Source organism: Austrofundulus limnaeus, unplaced genomic scaffold, assembly GCF_001266775.1.
Source record: "Austrofundulus limnaeus strain Quisiro unplaced genomic scaffold, Austrofundulus_limnaeus-1.0 Scaffold44, whole genome shotgun sequence".
Classification (NCBI taxonomy): domain Eukaryota; kingdom Metazoa; phylum Chordata; class Actinopteri; order Cyprinodontiformes; family Rivulidae; genus Austrofundulus; species Austrofundulus limnaeus.
Genome location: NW_013952446.1, coordinates 551,957 through 570,836, shown reverse-complemented (window position 1 = coordinate 570,836; position 18,880 = coordinate 551,957). Strand labels below are relative to the sequence as shown.

The 18,880-nt window shown below is 37.6% G+C and overlaps 1 protein-coding gene across 1 annotated transcript in view; it reads right to left on the bottom strand.

The window, feature by feature from the left end:
* The window catches only part of npnta (nephronectin a), a gene marked incomplete at its 5' end in the record, with an annotated part of 66,806 nt that overhangs the window by 37,865 nt on the left and 10,061 nt on the right, over positions 1-18,880 (bottom strand). The window contains 3 exon segments of the mRNA XM_014007744.1: positions 133-225; positions 6,384-6,434; positions 16,409-16,509. Coding sequence (XP_013863198.1) covers positions 133-225; positions 6,384-6,434; positions 16,409-16,509 — 245 coding nt within the window.

Below are 18,880 nucleotides of genomic sequence, written 5' to 3'. Positions count from 1 at the left end.
GTGTGTGTGTGTGTGTGTGTGTGTGTGTGTGTGTGTGTGTGTGTGTGTGTGTGTCCCCCTGCAACAAATAAACCAAGTGAAAAATAACCTCGGAGTTATCTCAGTGTCCACAAGTTCCACGCGACAGCTCACCTTGATTGCAGGTCTTGCCAGTGAAACCCGGATGGCACTTGCACTTATTGGGTCCCACGCAGTCTCCGTGCTTACAGCCGGGCTGGCACACAGCTGTTCAGAGGAAGGATTCAAACAGGAAGAGACAGATCAGAGCAGAGCACCCCAGCAGAGAACTTGTACCAGATCAGGATGGCAAAGCACCTAATCCTACTGCTTCTCAATTTCCTTAATCCTTTAGCTGTAAAAGGCTCTAACACTACAGCAGTAATAATACTCAATCATGCTTCTTTCACAGAGGAGTTATATTTGTTTGTTTCTCCTTTTGTGACTGTTGCTATCGTTGGCTAATGAAAATGGTGAAGTCATGCTCAAGACATTCCACATGCCAGGTTTTCTCATTGTGCTGAACTGTGAAAGAGGGAAATAATTTCTGTCTAAATACACACACTGAGGGCATGAATGTCATTTTAATTTTGGGCTTTATTTTTTAACTGTTCTTTTTTTCCCTCTCTGATCCACACATGGTCAAAATTGTCTATACAGGCTCAAATACAGTTCAGTTATTTTTTAATAAGTGATGTGATTTATATCTCGTTACTGAATAAGACTGACTGCAGCAGGCAGAGTAATAAGAAATTGTTCGACAGCGCTCATTGGATTGCCCATAATGCAGCGATATGGCAAAAAAAATGATCATGATCTAAGCCTTTAATATCAGTTAATATCGATAATTATTTAAGTTTTTGGGTTTTTTTCCTATTTGAAATAAGGACAAGGAGAAAAAAGGCTGATTAATACCACCAAACTGATGACATGACCTTTCCTGTTTTATCCACAATTTCCTCTCAAGCTGTTACTCCAGGTTGCTTTTTATTTATTTATTTATTTTAATTTTGAAGCAGTTATAAGGCCTGGTGGTGAACATGAAACTGCTTCTGTGCATGTTACTCAGCAGGTTGTTGCTAGCTTACCAAAGAGTGAATGAGTCGATACCACCGACCTTGCTTAGCTGGGCCATGAGAGGTTGAGCAGCTAAAGCCTTTCTTCTGCCTACATCCCACATGCTGTGTGGTTTTGATCGGATTTCAGTGAAATCATCAACATTTTATTGATGTATTTTCTATTTATATTGACCAAGTGTCTACGCTACATGTATCGTTATTGTTTGATCGCCCAGCTCTATGCAGAACTTTGGGTAAACTCAAAGATCTCTAAGGAGAACAGGAAATTGGTTAAGATGTTCAGGAACCATTGAGACTCAAACCTGTTAGAACTTGAACCTGGTGAAACCCCAGTAGCACAGTGAAAACAGTTTTACATCACCATGAGAGGGTGCTGACTGAAAAGAAAAACCTGCTCCAATAGCGACAGCTTCAAGCTTGACAGAAATTTGCAGCTGGTCACATGAATTAACTAAAAACCTGCTGGAATTTTTTTTTTCTTTTTTAAAGTCAGATAAGACCATGGACTGAGGTTTTTGGCCAAGCTGCCTGGTGGACTCATGGTGAGGCTTTCAAATACAGTACATTTAATTCTGACTCTGTGCGGATTATTTCTTAAAAAGCATTTACATTTTATGTTGCATAAGTATTTCACCAAATAAATGGCGATAAAACCAAAATAAAAACATCCACTTTGACATTTATGCTCACGATTAGTATACGTAAACTTCTGACTACAACAGCAATAAATAAGAAGTTTGACCTTTTTACCACCAAGTACAGTTTTGATTTCTTGGGTTTTTTTAATGCAGAGCAGAAATTTATACAGCTGTAAAGTCAGGATCACGATTTGAAATGAATTTTTCTCTGTGCGGCTGAAGCTGAAACAATTAAAGCAGCCAGACTGCAGCTTATAATTAGTACCTCTGTGAAGATATGCCCTCCAGATTTTACACTGAGCGTAGCTGGTGCTAATTTGAGTCTGAACAAAGATGAAGTGGTTGAGCGTCACTGACTATGTGTTTCAGTGAGTGGAGGCCTACCCTGCTTATCTGACTGCACTCATTGCAGCTTCCTGCTACGGATGTCCAAGTGGTACTAATTTTCATTAAAAGCTTCATTAATTATGTCATAAAAGAAAGCCATCGGAGGGTTTAATTACCACTCTGATAGATGAGTCTGGGTATCTTAATGTGTACGTGAGTGTGTGTATGTGTGTGTGAGATTACGGATCTGGCTGTAAGATTTGCTGATGATTCCTTACACATAACCAGGAAATGAAATCAGTCAGGTATCTGTGTTTCTTTGTTGAGCTTTGCTGTCCAGCAGAACAGATCTGGAATGGTCAAGGCGAGGTCAGCCAAAGCATTGTGAGCACAACGCTTTATTTAAAATCCTTTTACCTTGGGCATTTCAGTTATCAGAAAGTTAATCCCAAACACAAACTCCTGCGTGTTGGTGTGTGTATGTGTGTGTCTGCACCAATCAATGGGAGCCAACTGCTCAGAGGTTCTGCAGCCTGAAGTTGCTTTTCTATATATATACATACATATATGCACACATACTTACCTGTCTCGTAAATATGCCTTTAAGCAGATTTAATTGGAAAAAATTGAGTTGAATTCTGACCAGATTTTAATGGCGAGTTTAAATGGCAGCAAGTGGATTCTATTGTTATTTACGAGCACTGATAGTGGTGGCGGCAGCAGCTAGTGGTAGCACTTTCAGTGTAGCCTGAAGCACGTCCAGCAGGACATATGACTCTTCTGCTAGAATAAGTGTGTAATGTAAAACTGGTGATATTGTAAAAGGTACCAGGAACTGTGCTACTTGTTAGTTTGTAGTTTTTTCTGTTTTAGTATTAGTTTTACTAGTGCCTCGTGGTTTATGTGTTAACTTTTATTCACTTGTGTTTTGATTTTATTTTTTCCAGTTTCCCTGCGTTCACTCATGCCAAAATGTACCTGCCCTTAGTTGCCTGCTCCTCAGTGTTTTTCCACTCAGCCTGCCACGCCCACTTCACCTGTTCCTCATTTCCTATTAGTCATCTGTAGTCCAGTTTCTCCTTGTTCAGAGTCCTGCCATCTCCACCTCATCTATGCATTGTTGGTTTCATGCCTCAGCTTGGGGATGCCCCTCATTGTTTACACACCAAATTCTAATCCTCCTCAAGTCCATCTGCATTCTGAGACCAATCCTGCTGCAAATCTCTATAAAATGCCTTAGATTACACTTGTTTTAAAATGACAGCAATCTACTGTAATACTGACCCTGCCTGGACCAGCTGTTCGCTTCTCACGCCGGTCAGAACTAATCTTCTTGCCTCCAAACTGAGGTTGTTCAAAGAAAAGGAATATAGTTTTTTTTTAGAACTTTTTTTCCACAGAAACCCACTTTTTCAAAAGATAAGAACTAATTCTTGGACTCTCTGAACTCCAAATTATTAAACCTGTTTTTCACTGGGCTGTGAAAGAAGTTTCCAAAATATCTTAAATTTTTCAAGAGGGTTCTAATTTTTGAACATATAGTTTTAGGACTTTGTTCTCGTAGTTCTGTTTTTTTATTATCATATTTTTTTTACAGTTTCAAAAAATTTGTGTAACCAATTTATTCTCAAAATAGTCAGTTTATGTGGACATTTGGACTGTATTTAGTTTCCATGAATCAGAGAGAGAAAGAAACACGGGACACATTTGTTAAGAGTTTGGTGACCTACAAAATCCTATTCTGAATGAATACAGACAAAATTCTGGTCAAATTACAGAGATGTGTTTAAAAACTTTATAAATATTAATAATAAATGACAAAAAAAATATGCCATTGTATTCGCAGGAACGTCTGAATCTTTCCGCAGGTACAGACTGTACTCAGTGAGATTCCAAGTGAAAATCTGTTTTAACTTGGTGCATCCAACTAGTTAATAACAGTCACAGCCCAGTGAGATAAGTTTATACCCTTTTAGCTGACTGATGCCTCTTTTCTATCATCTCTTCATCAGTAAATAAAATCCCGGGGCTTTCCCTCTGACAGCCTAACTGATACATCCTGCATTTATGCATATAGCTGGAAAAACCTCACAACATCTTAAACATCTTTTCATTCACTGAGAAACCAGTGCTGACATTTCAAAACCATTTGCACGTGGACACGTTTCTCCCCTGATCTGCCTTCTACAACAAGCATGGAGCACAAAGCATTCTAAATGAAAGCACCACTTAAAGTTTTCAGTTTAGAGGAAGCAGAAGAGCCTGGCACTGAAAACAACCAGCAGTCTTTATTGATGTTCGGCTTCACGGTTACGATGACCAAACACGCTGCAGGAAACTACATGTTTTAAAAGAGGCAAACCGTTATTTTATCCAGTCAGCGTAATTCAAAAGAGACAATTTACCAGTAAAACCTCCACATTCATCAACTTTCACACTATAAAGTCAAAATAGCAGCTCAGGCACTCAGTTTCTAATTAGCACACCTGCTTCTTGTTAGTCATCCAAGCAAGGTTCTCAGTTCTTTGCCATTTTTTTGCCATGTTTTGCATTCAGTTCTTGATCGTCCTGCTTTGTGGAGTGCCTTTGTTTTAAATTTGCAAAACAAGAAGAGTTTGATTCCATCACCTGCCTGCTGAGCCTACATTTGGGTCCTTGTTTAACCTGGGATTAAGACATATGAGTTTGGAAACATGCCTGTTAGTGCTGTAAATCTGGATATTTACCTCTGCAGGGGTCAACAGAAGCAAGTTTTATGACCCTTGAGTAAAAGCGTCACCCCAGAAGGTGCAGTTTGGGCATTTAGATTCTGATTAAAGTGTTTAACTCTGCAGGTTGCTGAGATCCCAGTGAGAGGGGAAAACATGCTTCATGTAGTCCACTTTGGAATAAATCCACTGTTTTAGACACTGAAGCAGAACAAAACACAGTAAAGGGATAATGTAACAAAGTTCACCAATACTGTGCTGTTGCTGTTTGTTTAGCCTACATTCCTGCCATACCTTGTGGTCAGCTGAACACAACAAAGCTATAAATGGAAATGAATAAAGTATTTAGCGCACGCTGACAGACACTTCCACTGATAGAAGTGGAAGCGAAACATTGTAACTTTGTTCAAACTGAATTCAAAGGCTCAGGGGGATGAGATGACTCCTTTAACTGGAAGTAGATAACATCTCCAGACTCATTCAACTTTATTGGACTATGTAATCAAATAGAATGAAGGTATTGTACGCTCCCTGTGAGAGCTCAGATATGAGCCTGGATTTTTTTTCTTTCTTAACACACAGGACACATAGACCTTGCTATCACCAAATTAAAATGTTCCAATTTGTTGAAGGAAATGAAAAGAGTTTTCTTAAAAGCATGAGTTTGCCAGACCTTGACCTGATCTGGGAATTAAACGGAGAGCAGCGATGGATGTTTTAGTTTAGGGAAAATGGCACTATAGTGAAAGCTCTTTTTGTGCATTTGCATTTCCTTCGTGGAGGAGGACTTGATTAACTGGATCAGAGGGAAACATAGACAGGCTTTTACCTCTGAAGGCATTTTGAGCCTCCGTTCTGGCAAAGAGATCAGAGAGATGTCCGGTGCTCATTAACCACAGAAAAGGATGAGGAGGACTGAAAACTGGCCTCACCAGCAGGAAGACCAAACAGCACAGATGACCCTTGTTTCACGAGCTCCATCAAAACACAACTAATGACACACTTTCACTTTTTCAGTCAGTCCAACAAACCAACACTGTTGACTGTTTTTAATTCCCTGATGGTAAAAACATAAAACGATTTAATTTATCCTCTAATTATGTTTATGTGATTGTAAGCCATTGTTAAATCAACAATAAAACAAGCCTTCTTAAAGCTGATTGTAATGATTTTAATTATTTGTTCCTGATTTATTTCACTCTGTCAAACTGGGAAATAAATGATCCACATGTAAAATAAACCACACACAAAAAAATAAATTAATATAAAATAATAAACAATACATGATAAATGAAAAATGATGTTTAAAACCATTGCAACTTTAAAAGGGTCAGGTTGATATCCAAACAGGCAGAGCAGGAGGGCAGCTGAACATTAATCAGTTACTAAAGACAGCATAATTCATGTTAGACATGGTTGTAAGTTAAACTCAACCTACAGAGGAAAGTTATTTGCATAGATTTTAGGCATGAAGGTAGACGCTAGCTGCTGCCAAGAGGAATGAGGTGTTTCTCCGTGCTGTGAGGAGGGGGGAGCTCGGGGCTATAAATAAATCGGTGAGCCCAAGATTCAGACGGTGTGCCCCCAGCATAACATGTCTAGTCAGATTATTGCAAGATACATGAGAAGCTAACCTTGGGGTTGGCACCTTATCCCGACTACTCTGTGAGTTAAGGCGAAGAGAGCTGCAAAACAAGTAGCCGTACAAACAAAGATGGAGGGGTAATGATTAGTGTATGTGAGAAAACAAACAGACAAAAAAATACAAGCAAACATTCCTGAGAGGAAACACATATGCAAACATATTCTGAAGTTCTGGAGTCACACATGTTGTGTTTGGTCTTTTTAGACAAAGTGTAATGTTTCAACGCACTAATATGGGTATAAATTATGGTAATAAATAAGGACTAAAGCTGTAAATGTAAGTGTATGCTCTTTTATAAATAAACAATATTTGAATACGTGATACAGCTTAGTAGTGCTGTCTTGATACCAATACTGGAATACTACATACTGGTATACTGGATACTGGTATCGGTATCAGACCCAATACTAGCCTTTTTTGTGTACTTGTACAAAAATTCCCAATGCTTAGAACGATACTAATATTACCATTGATATCGATACTCTTTAAATGTGTCACAGTTTACGTTTCAAGTTAAACATGTGTCAGTTCCATGTTTAAGAAAATCTTATTTGTTATACTGTATTTTGCAACAGTACATATCATGCTGTATGCTTGATTTGATCCAGTCAGAGGTCGGATTCATACCTGGTAGACTCGGTTCAATAGGGGACAAAATTTGCAACAGCTTTTGAAATTTTCAGACGTTGCGGTTCACATTCACACTGCTCTTTGTCAAACAAACTGATCCCTGTGAACAACCTGTTCCCCACATCGCCTGTGGTGGCGCTGCACCAGACGTAATCGACACAAAAACCTCAGAAGAAGACACGGAGCGCAACTTCCTTCTTCACAAACTATAAACAAACATGGAGTAACGTCAGATTTTAGTGGTTGTAGGATTTCTTTTTTTGCTTTTGACAAATGTGCCAAGCAAACAGTCTTCAACAATGAATGAATGGAAGATGAGGCGAAACCGTGGAGAATGTTGTTTTCCACACAAGGCGGCTCAGACAGCTACGTGTGAGGTGACATTCACCGAGTAGGAGCGCGTCCAACTTCACAGTAGTGATGTCCACCTTACACAGACATCAAGGGAGGTATTTACAAGATACGAGCAATTTTATTACTGTCATTACTCAGAATGGCCTGCATTATAGTCCGCTTCCTGCTTTTAGAGCGGTCTCATGTCTGCTTGGCGTTCACACATGCAATCAAACCGCACCACAGCTCACTTTAACTGAACTGAGGCCTAGGTTTTCAGGCGGACTAGAGTTGGCTTTTTAGGGTCCGTGTCAGGGTTCAATTACACATTCACCCCCTCCCCTCCCCCCAACAAACTGGACTGTCTAGGCAAACAAACTAATGTTCAATTAAAGAGGACCAAACAGGGCTGGTGTGAATACACCCAGAGAGGCTGTAGGTTCATAAGGAAGGACAGTTGCATTGTTCTAAATTTTAAAAAAAAGAATGTGTTGTTAAAGTCATTGTGTAATGTTTAGTTTAACTCAGTAAGTATTCTATATCGGCGAGTACCCCAACTGATATTATTGTACTCATAGTTTTGTTTAAAAAGTAACACGTCTGAAGTCAAATTCAGTTAAAATGTACAGTTGTGACTTCATTTCTACAAGTGGAGTCTGGCTCAGAAAATGATGCTTTGTGCTGTACGTTGTTCTTAAAACACTTTGGCTGTAGCTCCCTGTAAATCAGAAACATATTTTTTTTATAGTCACACTTCTCTCATAAGTACGTGTGAATTAAAAAAAAACTCCCAACATAACCTGTTACTCCTCAAATGAGATATATTAATTATACCTGCCCCCTAAACTATCAAAGGCTGGGAGGACAGCCTGGAGAAATGGCCTCTGATAACTTACACTTGCATATTTAGCCACTTCATTAACTCGGCAGACGGCAAAGCTCTGAATAATCTGAGAAGCTTCGAGGTGCATCAGTACCTCCTTACATGATTCGTGCAATGTTGAGTAAAAAATATTATTAATTATGAATTAATACAACAAGTGTCTGAGCTTGTAGTAAATTTATGTCATATTTTATCATATGTTTATGCTTTTATGTCCAGTTTTAAACTAAATAAAAAAAATGCCTTACAATTTTGCTCTAACTTTCCATTGAACATTAAATATTCTGCAGGTTGATATCTAAGATTTTTCTTTTTTATCTTGGCTTCATTTCACATAAAACTGCTTTAAATACTGCTGAAATCTGGTATGTGTTTGAATAAATAATAATAAAAAACACTTGCAGACAATTTCATTAGTTTAAATGATTCGTAGATCGCATTTAGACTGAACTGCATCGGTAGGCTTTTCTATAGGAATTAAGGAGTTTTTCTGTTGCCGAAGCAAATCCAACCTCTCATTTCTGCATCACTTCCAGTTTTAACGACCAAACTCTCATAGTAGTGACTTTTCCAGTCCAGCGCTAATGAAAGCAAGGAGCACAGACGATCACGATAAGACAAAATTAAACTGAGGTTTCACTTTCCTCCTTTCATTGCTCACTTGTTAGCTCACATTACCAATTCAAAAGTCTGAACCTAATCCTGTCCATAGCATGCAGAAGAAACAAAGCCTGCACTCAATCAAACTAATTCCTGGTCTCAATGGATTTGTAAAATCCACCAGGACGTCTAGAGAAATTATAACGTCTGATCTATTTAATATGGAGATTAAATTCAGCCCAGTTCCTTCACATCGCCAAGGAAATTAATACAAGTTTTATTTTAGTCTCGTGAAAAGTCCGAGTTAATAACAAATCTATGGGATGTACAATTATTTCAGATTAAATGATTGATGGCATTATGGTGGTTTCTCAAAGTTGTACAGCAGCAGCTTTTGTAAATTTAATTTTATTTCATATTTGATTTAATTTATAATTTCGGTATATTTTTCTCTCTTTTTTTGTGACTGACAGTGAAGTTTGGATCTTTCCATCGAACTGTCTAAAGGTTGAGTGTATGATCTCATCTGGGATCTTGAGAGAGCTGTGTTTAACGCGACTATGTTACACTAAATTCTAGCTCACCATTTGTAACATCTGTAGCCGTCTCTTTTCAGAGACCTTCTTTAAAAACTGTGCAGTAGTTCTTTAAATATTTTTTGCTAACATGCACACACAGAGATGGTTATAAAAACAAAACCATTCTTACCATGATGTCACCTATGTCAGCAGGCTTTAAATCCCACATGATTGCCTTAAGGAAGCTTAAACTATCATACTTATTCTTTTAAACTTGTTTCTATCAAATCTCAACAATAACTCAAACAAAAAACATTTCAAATCAACAATAGCTTCAAATCTCAAATGACGGATGTTGTGAAAGGCAGTGGTTTGGCAAATGCTATGATTGAGGTATGATTAGGGTGAGGAAACCAAGATGCTTTATTAAATAAAAGCAGGAAAACAAAATGCCCGACTTTAGGATTCCTCCAGTTTGGAAACAAAGTGGAAGAATTTCAACAAGCCCTGAGGTCCTTACTGATGTAAATATGGGATCTAAATTGACAGCTGCTGTCAGCTCATTTAATTACATGTGTGTCTAACCATGTGGTCAGCAGCACAGGAGCACCACAGGGAACTGTACTCTCACCATTCCTGTTCATGCTGTACACTTCAGACTTCCGGCACAAGTCAGACTGCTGTCATCTAGAGAAATACTCAGATGACTCTGCAGTTGTTGGGTGTATCAGAGATGGACAGGAAGCTGAGTACAGAGAGCTGGTGGACCGCTTCGTGGCATGGTGTGGGAACAATCATCTCATCTTGAATGTGAACAAAACAAAGGAGATGATTGTAGATTTCAGGAGAAATAGTGTTAGATCAAACCCTGTTTYYANYABRGGAGAAGAAGTGGAGGTGGTTGAGGAATATAAATACCTTGGTGTTCATCTGGACAACAGACTGGACTGGAGACTCAACAGTGAAGCAGCCTACAAGGAAGGATAGAGCAGACTGTACTTCTTAAGGAAGCTGAGATCCTTCAATGTCTGCAGCAAGATGCTGCAGATCTTCTACAAGTCTGTTGTTGAGAGTGTCATCACTTCTGCCATCATCTGTTGGGGCAGCAGCATCAGAGCCAGGGACCTAAAAAGGCTCAACAACCTGATAAAGAAGGCTGGTTCTGTTCTGGGGACGACTGTGGAACCACTGGAGATGATGGTGCAAAGAAGGATTTTACATAAAATCAAGAACATTGTGGACAACCCTGACCATCTTCATCAGACTGTCATAGAAAGACAAAGTGTCTTCAGTCGGAGGCTTCTTCAACTTCACTGTAATACAGACCGCTACAGAAGGTCTTTCCTGCCCACAGCCATCAGCATCTACAATGAGTTTTTAGTTAAATGAGTTCCAACACCTAATTTTCCCTCTGGGATCCATTAAGTCTTTTTGAATTGAATTGAATTGAATTGAATTGAAATCTCATAGTAAACCAACTAATGGTTCATGTGGCTGATGGTGGAGACAGTAACCTTTTAAACTTAACAAAGGTTCTGTTGTAAGAAAGTTAAACCAGAATATCAGCTGAAACAAACAAAGCTCTTATAAAACGCAACAAAAAATGTTCAATAAATGTAATGAAAACAAAATCTTTGTTCTGATCATTCTTTTTTTCCTGCCACTAAAGAAATATAATCAAAATGTGTTTCTAATTGTCTGTGTTATCCCAGGTGTTGACTAACAACATTCAAATCTTGAGTAAAAGAACCCAGATCTGTTTTTTTCCCCTTATTCTTTGTCAGGTCATAACTTTAATAAGTAATTTTCTATTTTCATACAGCAATTTGTCAAAATACATAAAATAAAATAACAAATAGTCAGACTGAAAACTACCCAGATGGAAGAGTATTCTCGCAGCTGCAGCTAATTGAAACCAGCTCCTCCAAATGCCACGTGGATTTGAAAAAGACGGATTTGTCTATTTTTGTCTCAACTCTGACATGAAGAGTTGGAACTGGACAGAACGGAGCTGTGAGGTGCAGACTTTTTCATGTAAAAACAATGAAATTGCTAACTCATTCATATTTAAACAGTAAATCAGCTTTTCTAAGGCCTTTATGAAAATAACCTGAAGGGATAATTCAGATGTTTTGTTTTTGAAGTGGAGTTTTCCTGAAAGGTTGTAAACAGTTAATATCTTACATGTTGCAGACAGCGATCAACAACAGGTAAGATGTTAATTGTTCATGACTTTTCTCTGGAATACCACTTCAAAAGATCTGAACTACTGTTTTGAAAGTTTTATTTTAACCTATCGTTTTACTTTTACTAAAAATAAAGGTTACAGTTATGACTTGTTGAAAATCTGACAAATCAATGCTGAGATGAAAGAAACAACCAATGAATCTATTTTAGGACTGTGAAACCGCGATTAAAATTTTTAATCACTTTACTATGGCTGAATATGTAGGTTTGTATATTGCAATGCACTCAATGCATGCCAGGTCATGTTTGTAAATGAGAAATAGTTCTCAAACAGTTTACCTGGATAAATAAAGGTTAAATTTATTTTAGGACTGTGAAACCGCGATTAAAATTTTTAATCACTTTACTATGGCTGAATATGTAGGTTTGTATATTGCAATGCACTCAATGCATGCCAGGTCATGTTTGTAAATGAGAAGTGGTTCTCAAACAGTTTACCTGGATAAATAAAGGTTAAATTAATAAAATAAATATTTAAAAAAAAACTCAAAGTGCAACACATTTTGTACAGTTATTTTTTTCTTTTTGTCTTCTTATGCTTATTTTATTTAATTTATTTATGTTTTGATGACATCTGTGACCTTAGTATCATGTAGTTCTCATTTGGAATAAAAATCCTTGAATTCTTGATTTAACCTCATTATTCTGCACAAAATTTAATTGACTCAAATATGTTTGGAGCATTTTTTGGTCCTGTTTTATATTCAAAAAATCATGTCTCATCATCAATTTTGTTTTCTAAAGAAAAACATTAAAAACTAATTAATAACTCAAGTAATTTATTTTATCAGTATGCAACAGAAACGTATATTAAATTTAAGATTAATCACGATTAATTCACAGCTACTTTGGGATTAATCAGATTAAAAATATTAATCATTTGACAGCCCTAATCTATTTCTGAGCAGTTCTTGTGAACATTTTTGGAAGGGTCGAGGTTTCAGCTTGCACTGATGTACAGGTTCACTACAATTCCTTCTGTTTGGTCAAAATGAAGTAGAAAACAGGGCCTAACAATGGTGCCTTCTTTGCACTGATATGTAGCTCAGTCTCTGTGTGAACAAGGCTTTATTTTGTGTGTGTAAAATGGACTCAGATATGCAAATGTTAAAATGCTTGCTGTGACAGTTAAATGTGCATGATGGCAGTCAGTTAGAATAAAGCTTTAACCGTGGCTTAGCCTGTCGAATGGGCTGTCAGAACAATATGACTGAAGCTTTACTTTATGCCAGACCTAAAACCTCCTGCTCCCTCCATCTGCCCGACTTTTTTTTCCTTTTTTCCACTTGTCTCCATTTCCTGGCATTTTTTCCCCTCCACTACAACAGCAATCATCTCTCAACGTCTAACCTCCAAACAATTTCCCTCACACCACAGGGTTTTTACTTCCAGCCCTCACTCTCCGCCACTCTTTCAATTCTAAGGGAGCTAAGGAAAAAACTCAGGGGTTGATCCATTAGGTTTTTCATTCTTGGAGATAAGTCCACCCCCTATCCAACCCTTTCCAAAATAAAAAAAAACCCTGATCCTTGTGATCTTCTGCAGAAAGCCACAATCCTATAGCTTCAATCTAATCTCTTTCATCTCCACTAAAACTTACAGAGACCTGCAATGCATGGCGACCGCATCCTCTAGCACACATGCAGGCAAACACACGCACACACGACCGTGATTACACTCGCCTTCCTTCCAATATCCGCCGCCTCACTCCTCGAAGGTTTTAAATCAGCACCTTACGGGCTTGATGGAATGCTGATTGTGAGTGAAGGAATTCGAGTTGTGCCGGGTGAGAAGCATTTGGAAGCATTAAGGCGAGCACTTATTGAGCAGTTCGACTCAAGTGTGTGTGTGTGTGTGTGTGTGTGTGTGTGTGTACGGGGGTGGGGGTAGTATTGTGGTTAAGCGCAAGATTACCTGATATTCTTCTGCTCTACGTGGAACATGCGTGACTCCAGAGCAACCAGGAAAACATGCACACACACTGCTGTTTGGCTGCTAATTAAACAAACGTGACCTTTTTTTTATTATTAATTAGCCTCCAATGTGCCATCTGCTTAACTTTCCTCAAGCAAAAACAATTATGGGTTATTCTTGAGTAGCCATAAACAGGCCTATTGTGCCCTGCAGCAACGTTTTATTAATACCAGAGTGTTAAATATGAGAACATGACACCTTTCCTTCCTGCTAATCTACGCTGCTCTAAGGGGGGAAAACAAAAGGACATCCTGCTCAGCCAACGCAAACACTGAGTCTATTCTAGCACAAATTTTCTAAATATGAGAAGCTGTGAAGGCAGAGAGCCCAGCGCATATCACTGTTTGGCTCTGGGCACTAAGATGACAGATTTGTGCCAGAATATCAGCTGAGTCTGGCCCAAACAGGGATGTTTTTACCCTTTTTGTCTCACACAGATTTCAGAGTTCAAAAGTTAAGTCCCCAGGATGAGGTTACTGAACTTGACTGAGTAATGTAATGAAAAATGAAAACACAACTCTTGAAAAAAATAAAGAAAGAAAGAAAATTCCCCCCAAGCTACAGGTTGTGGTTTGTCCCCAAGCTATTAGCATAACTTGTTATTCTGGCTCCAAGAGTTTAGGTAGGAATAAGATTAACATAAATAGTTTTTAATAGACATGAGCCAAGAGATGAGACATGCCTGACAAAGAGCTCAGGATAATCTGTCTGAAAGAAATAAAAAATAAATAACTCTGAGGTCATGAACTCCAACATCACTGTTTGTGCTCTCAAAATGATTAAAGAATGAACAGATGGAAATCTGAGTCAAAACAATTCAATCTAGTGCAAACCAAATGAGCAGTGTGTGGCATATTTTTCACAATATAATAAGAAAAATGGCAATAAGTCAAATTAAAAGGTCATGGCAGGATTAGCATCAGAACCTATGAAAATGAAAAAGAATATGATGATTTTTTTAAAAAGCACAAAAAAAAGTGTCAATAATAACATTGAGTTGTCAGAGTCAGCATGCAGAGTTATAAACCAGTTTAGGCCTTTTTCCACAACAGGAACTTAACAACAAGAACTTCTCTGTTTTACAACCTATCCCATTCAGTGGGAGGGTAAAATAGGCAATAGTTTTTAATTGTACAAAAAAACAAAAAGGTGTCTTTGCATGATTGAATATTAAACTGACAATGCAGCTTTTCTAATTTTGCTGGAATATTTTCAAAAAACACATTGCAAACATTTAATGTGGACATGAGTGGAAACTTATCAAATATCTATATTATTACTGTTGCAAAAACAGTCAAAGCTAACTGAAAATAAAGGTGGTTAATCAGATTGATTGCTTTCTGGTTTTCATTAAAATCCAGCTACCTTCACAGACTAATGAACACACACACAGGCAAACACAGCATTCAATTTGCTATTTGTGTTTGGTAGATTATTTCTTTGTTGTAACAATGCTTCTTGGCAATAAATCTTATATCATTGAAAAGCCTGTTAAATTCCCTTTTAAATGCCACATTTGTAAGGAACATGCATTTGTGAGATGAGCAGTGGAGCTGAGTATTTGGGTGATAAACATGAAAAATTAGCTGATTTTGTTGTTGATTTTGACACATTTTGAGCTTCTGATACCCCCAGGTGCTGCCAATCAGGTGCTCAGTGTAAGATTTATTGCCATGAAGCAATGTTACAACAAAAATAATCTATTAAACAAACAATTCCTTCCTTTTTGTGCTAAGCATAATAATATGAAAAATATTATGTACAGAAGGCCAATATTAAATCAGCTGTCAAAATGAGTGTCTCTGTGTTTAAGCCAGTGTGAGACCACATTGTCCAATCTGCAGGTCCACAAAATGTGGAGGTGTGGGGAAACACAAACTTTGTTGGGCTTTTTACAGGAATTACAGAGAGACATATTTTCAGTGTGTTAAGTTTATTTTATTGCTTTACATGTTACACTTTGTTAATTTAATCTATGGTGTTTTACTTTTATTCCTTCCTTGAAAGAGGCTGAATCTAAATCAGTCAAATAATAGCTGTAGCCTCCAGCTAAACAGATGCTGATTTTTCTCTTCATTTCCCAGCAAGAAAGCAAATAAACATTTTCCTCATGTCATTTTCTTTGAATCGCAAGTTGGTAAGTTCCCACCATGGAAAAGGTATATTTATGCATTTCAAAAAAAAAACCTCTTTCCTTATTAAATGCCCACAGCCAAGCAGCAAGTATTTTGGGCACTAAGCCATGCAAAGAATGACATATTTGTGAGTCGATCAGCCGAATCTGTAACCCTTCCAGTACATTCACACCTTCCTGGGGAGCGTTATGGGAAAGCAGAGGAGACCCGCTGTATGTGGTGAGAATGTGAGGCTATGACACAGTTATATGTTTTGTCAAAGAGCAATAAGCAACAATTGGAAACGTCTTAAGAATTCTCCAAATGTGTGTGCGAATCAAACCTCATCATTTGTGTTACCACCACTAGTGCTGATTTCTATCTGCTGGCTTTTACCTTCAAATGTTTCCTCCTGCGCTCATGTTCTTTCCCCTCATCATTGCCCCCCTGCAGTGTTAATATAAAAGTCAACCACCCCTGCTGGTCCAATCAGCCATTTATCATCAATCTTAAGTTTTGTTGTCTTTAATATTGACAATTTCAGGTGTAAGCCTCCATCATCGACATGTGATGTGACAGTACATGTAGGTGTGTGTCTCTTGCACCATGAAGTGTAAAAGCACCTCTGACCACCCAGCTTGAAAAAAAACTTGTTATTCCAGTTTGCACCCCCAAAGCCGAAGCAGCGACGGCAAGCATGCATGAAGGCACTCACGCTGGCAGTGACCCCAGGAGCGGCGTGTCCAGCCCCAGCAGCAGTCCACCCTGGCCCCGTACCGACACAGCCCATTGGATGACGCCATCTGTCGAGGCCACCTGTCAGCGGATGACAAAATCAGTTCTGTCAATTAAGTCTTCATGAAAGGCAGGCGTCTTCAGAATTAGTGACATGTTCAGGGATTTCTAAGTTTCAAATGGATTTATAAGATTTTATTCAGGAGAAAAAAATGTTCAGTGTTTTCTTTATGTTGAATTTTATGTTAAGTTTTAAGTTGAATGATTTCCTCACCAAGAACTAAGAAAAAAACTGGACACAGTTACACACCTGAAGTTGAGAACACATTTGGCCAATGTTTATTATAATTCAGGTTAAATATTGTGTCACTTACAGAAGCATATTCAACCACAACCCCTACTATCATAAAAATGTAAAAAAAAAAAACAACTAAAGTTTATAATATAAAAAATAAAAAAGTTAAAATCTAATCAGCTTTGAAAACAACAGTTAGTCACAGCTGAATACACAATGCCTGTTTAAACTAACTTAAAAAATCCTGCTTTTGCTTAATATATGAGCAATGAGTTAATATTTAATGCTGTAATATTCTATGATTTATTTTCTGATTGCATTTAACCTTTAAATACTTAAACAGTAATATTGTATTTATTAGCAATAAATAATAAACAGCAAGGAGAAAGCAAATTTCGTGTTGTCATGAATTGTTTTTGATGAGAAGCTGTTAACATAAAAATAGCAAAAATAGCTTGGTAGCTTTTAAAGGGATAGTTCAGGTCTTTTGAAGTGAGTTGTTGCTTAAAAGTTATGCACAATAAATACTTAAATAAATAAAGTTGGATTTTAACCGGAGTGACAAACTAGTCTGGGCAAAGTTAAATGTAGATTGTTGTTCTCATAAAACTTTTATAGACATCCACACCACCATCATTGTGTCTTTACAGAACTGATTTAGTTGAAACATTTCTTTCCTGCAGGAAATGTTCCAGACAGTTACAGACGTGCTACAGCTCGCTACTATTTTCACTTACAAATAATCACAGAATTCTATTAGAAATTGATGATAAATGTAAAGTTTTGAAAAAGAGAATTCCCATCATCCAGAATGAAAAGTTTGAGATCTGAGTTATTTTAACGCAGCAGAAATGCACTCTGGTCTTGGCTCTGCTTAGACTAGGAGTTAGCTCATCAATCCAGTGAGGAAGAAACTATTTCTCCAAACTTCAAAGCACTATCTAGAACAGGTAAGATATTGCAGACTTATATAAGTATCTCAAAAAATACCCTTTATTGAAAAAAAAGTGCTGGAATGGCAACTCGAGGAACAGACCAAGACAAAGTGTATAATGACGTAAGCTTTTTACAGAACCCTATTTTAAAACATCAGTTATTTTTTTAAATACCAATCAAAGAAAGTCTGCCTTTTCAGTATTTGTACAACAACACAGTACTAAAAATGTCACTCTGATAGAAGCATTAAGACTGCAGCTTGTCTCAGTAAATTATTATCTTAATGTCTTTCAGTTTAAACGCCATCTTAAAATATATTTTCAATGTTCTATGAAAGATCTGCAGTTGCAATTACAAGAGAAATCAGTTGTGACAAGTGATTTTCAAGAGTTTTTTATTATTAATTTATCAATATAACACGTAATTCAAATGAAAGCTTTTTACATCAAGTATATTTGAACAGATAGGAAAGAGGGGTGTCGGGTTAAATAGTTTCATCGTGGCAGATTATCTCTGCAGCACAAAAATAAAAGTGAAAGCACATCTAATCTTGTTGGTTAGCTCGATGTCAAACTGGAGACCTGTTCTGAAAGCTTGCCAGACTCCATTAGAATACAGCTGCACCGCTAACACCCACATCTGTGAAACCACATCATGTTAACATGTGAATCACCAAATATGTCCTTCTGGGTGCCCTTGAAAGTTCAATCTTTTCTTTTGTTGCCCTTTCTATGACAGTTAGAGATATTACCCATGGTACAGAGAGGCTGGGGCAGGCATTAGTTTTATACAGATATAGGTTTTCCCTGAGCACTACCTTCCCTCTAAGAGTTATTAGAGCAGGATGTTTTCAGTTCGACTGTGATCTATTCTGCTCAGAGTAAGAAATAGCTCCTTGGCAGATACTACAAGAGGATTACCGTTTTATCTGCACCAAGAATAGAGCAAAGGAATGAGTCAATTTAAAGATATTGACGAAAATCTGAACCACTTACTTTGAGAGACTGACTCTCGAATGTTACAAAATCTTTGAAAATTAAAAAGAAAAAGAAAAGACAGGGGGAATTAGAACATAAGGCGAGAATTTCATACAGTTATTTAACAAGGTGTGAAACACAAGAGCTTTACACTCACCGGCCACTTTATTAGGTACACCACGCTAGTAACGGGTTGGACCCCCTTTTGCCTTCAGAACTGCCTCAATTCTTCGTGGCATAGATT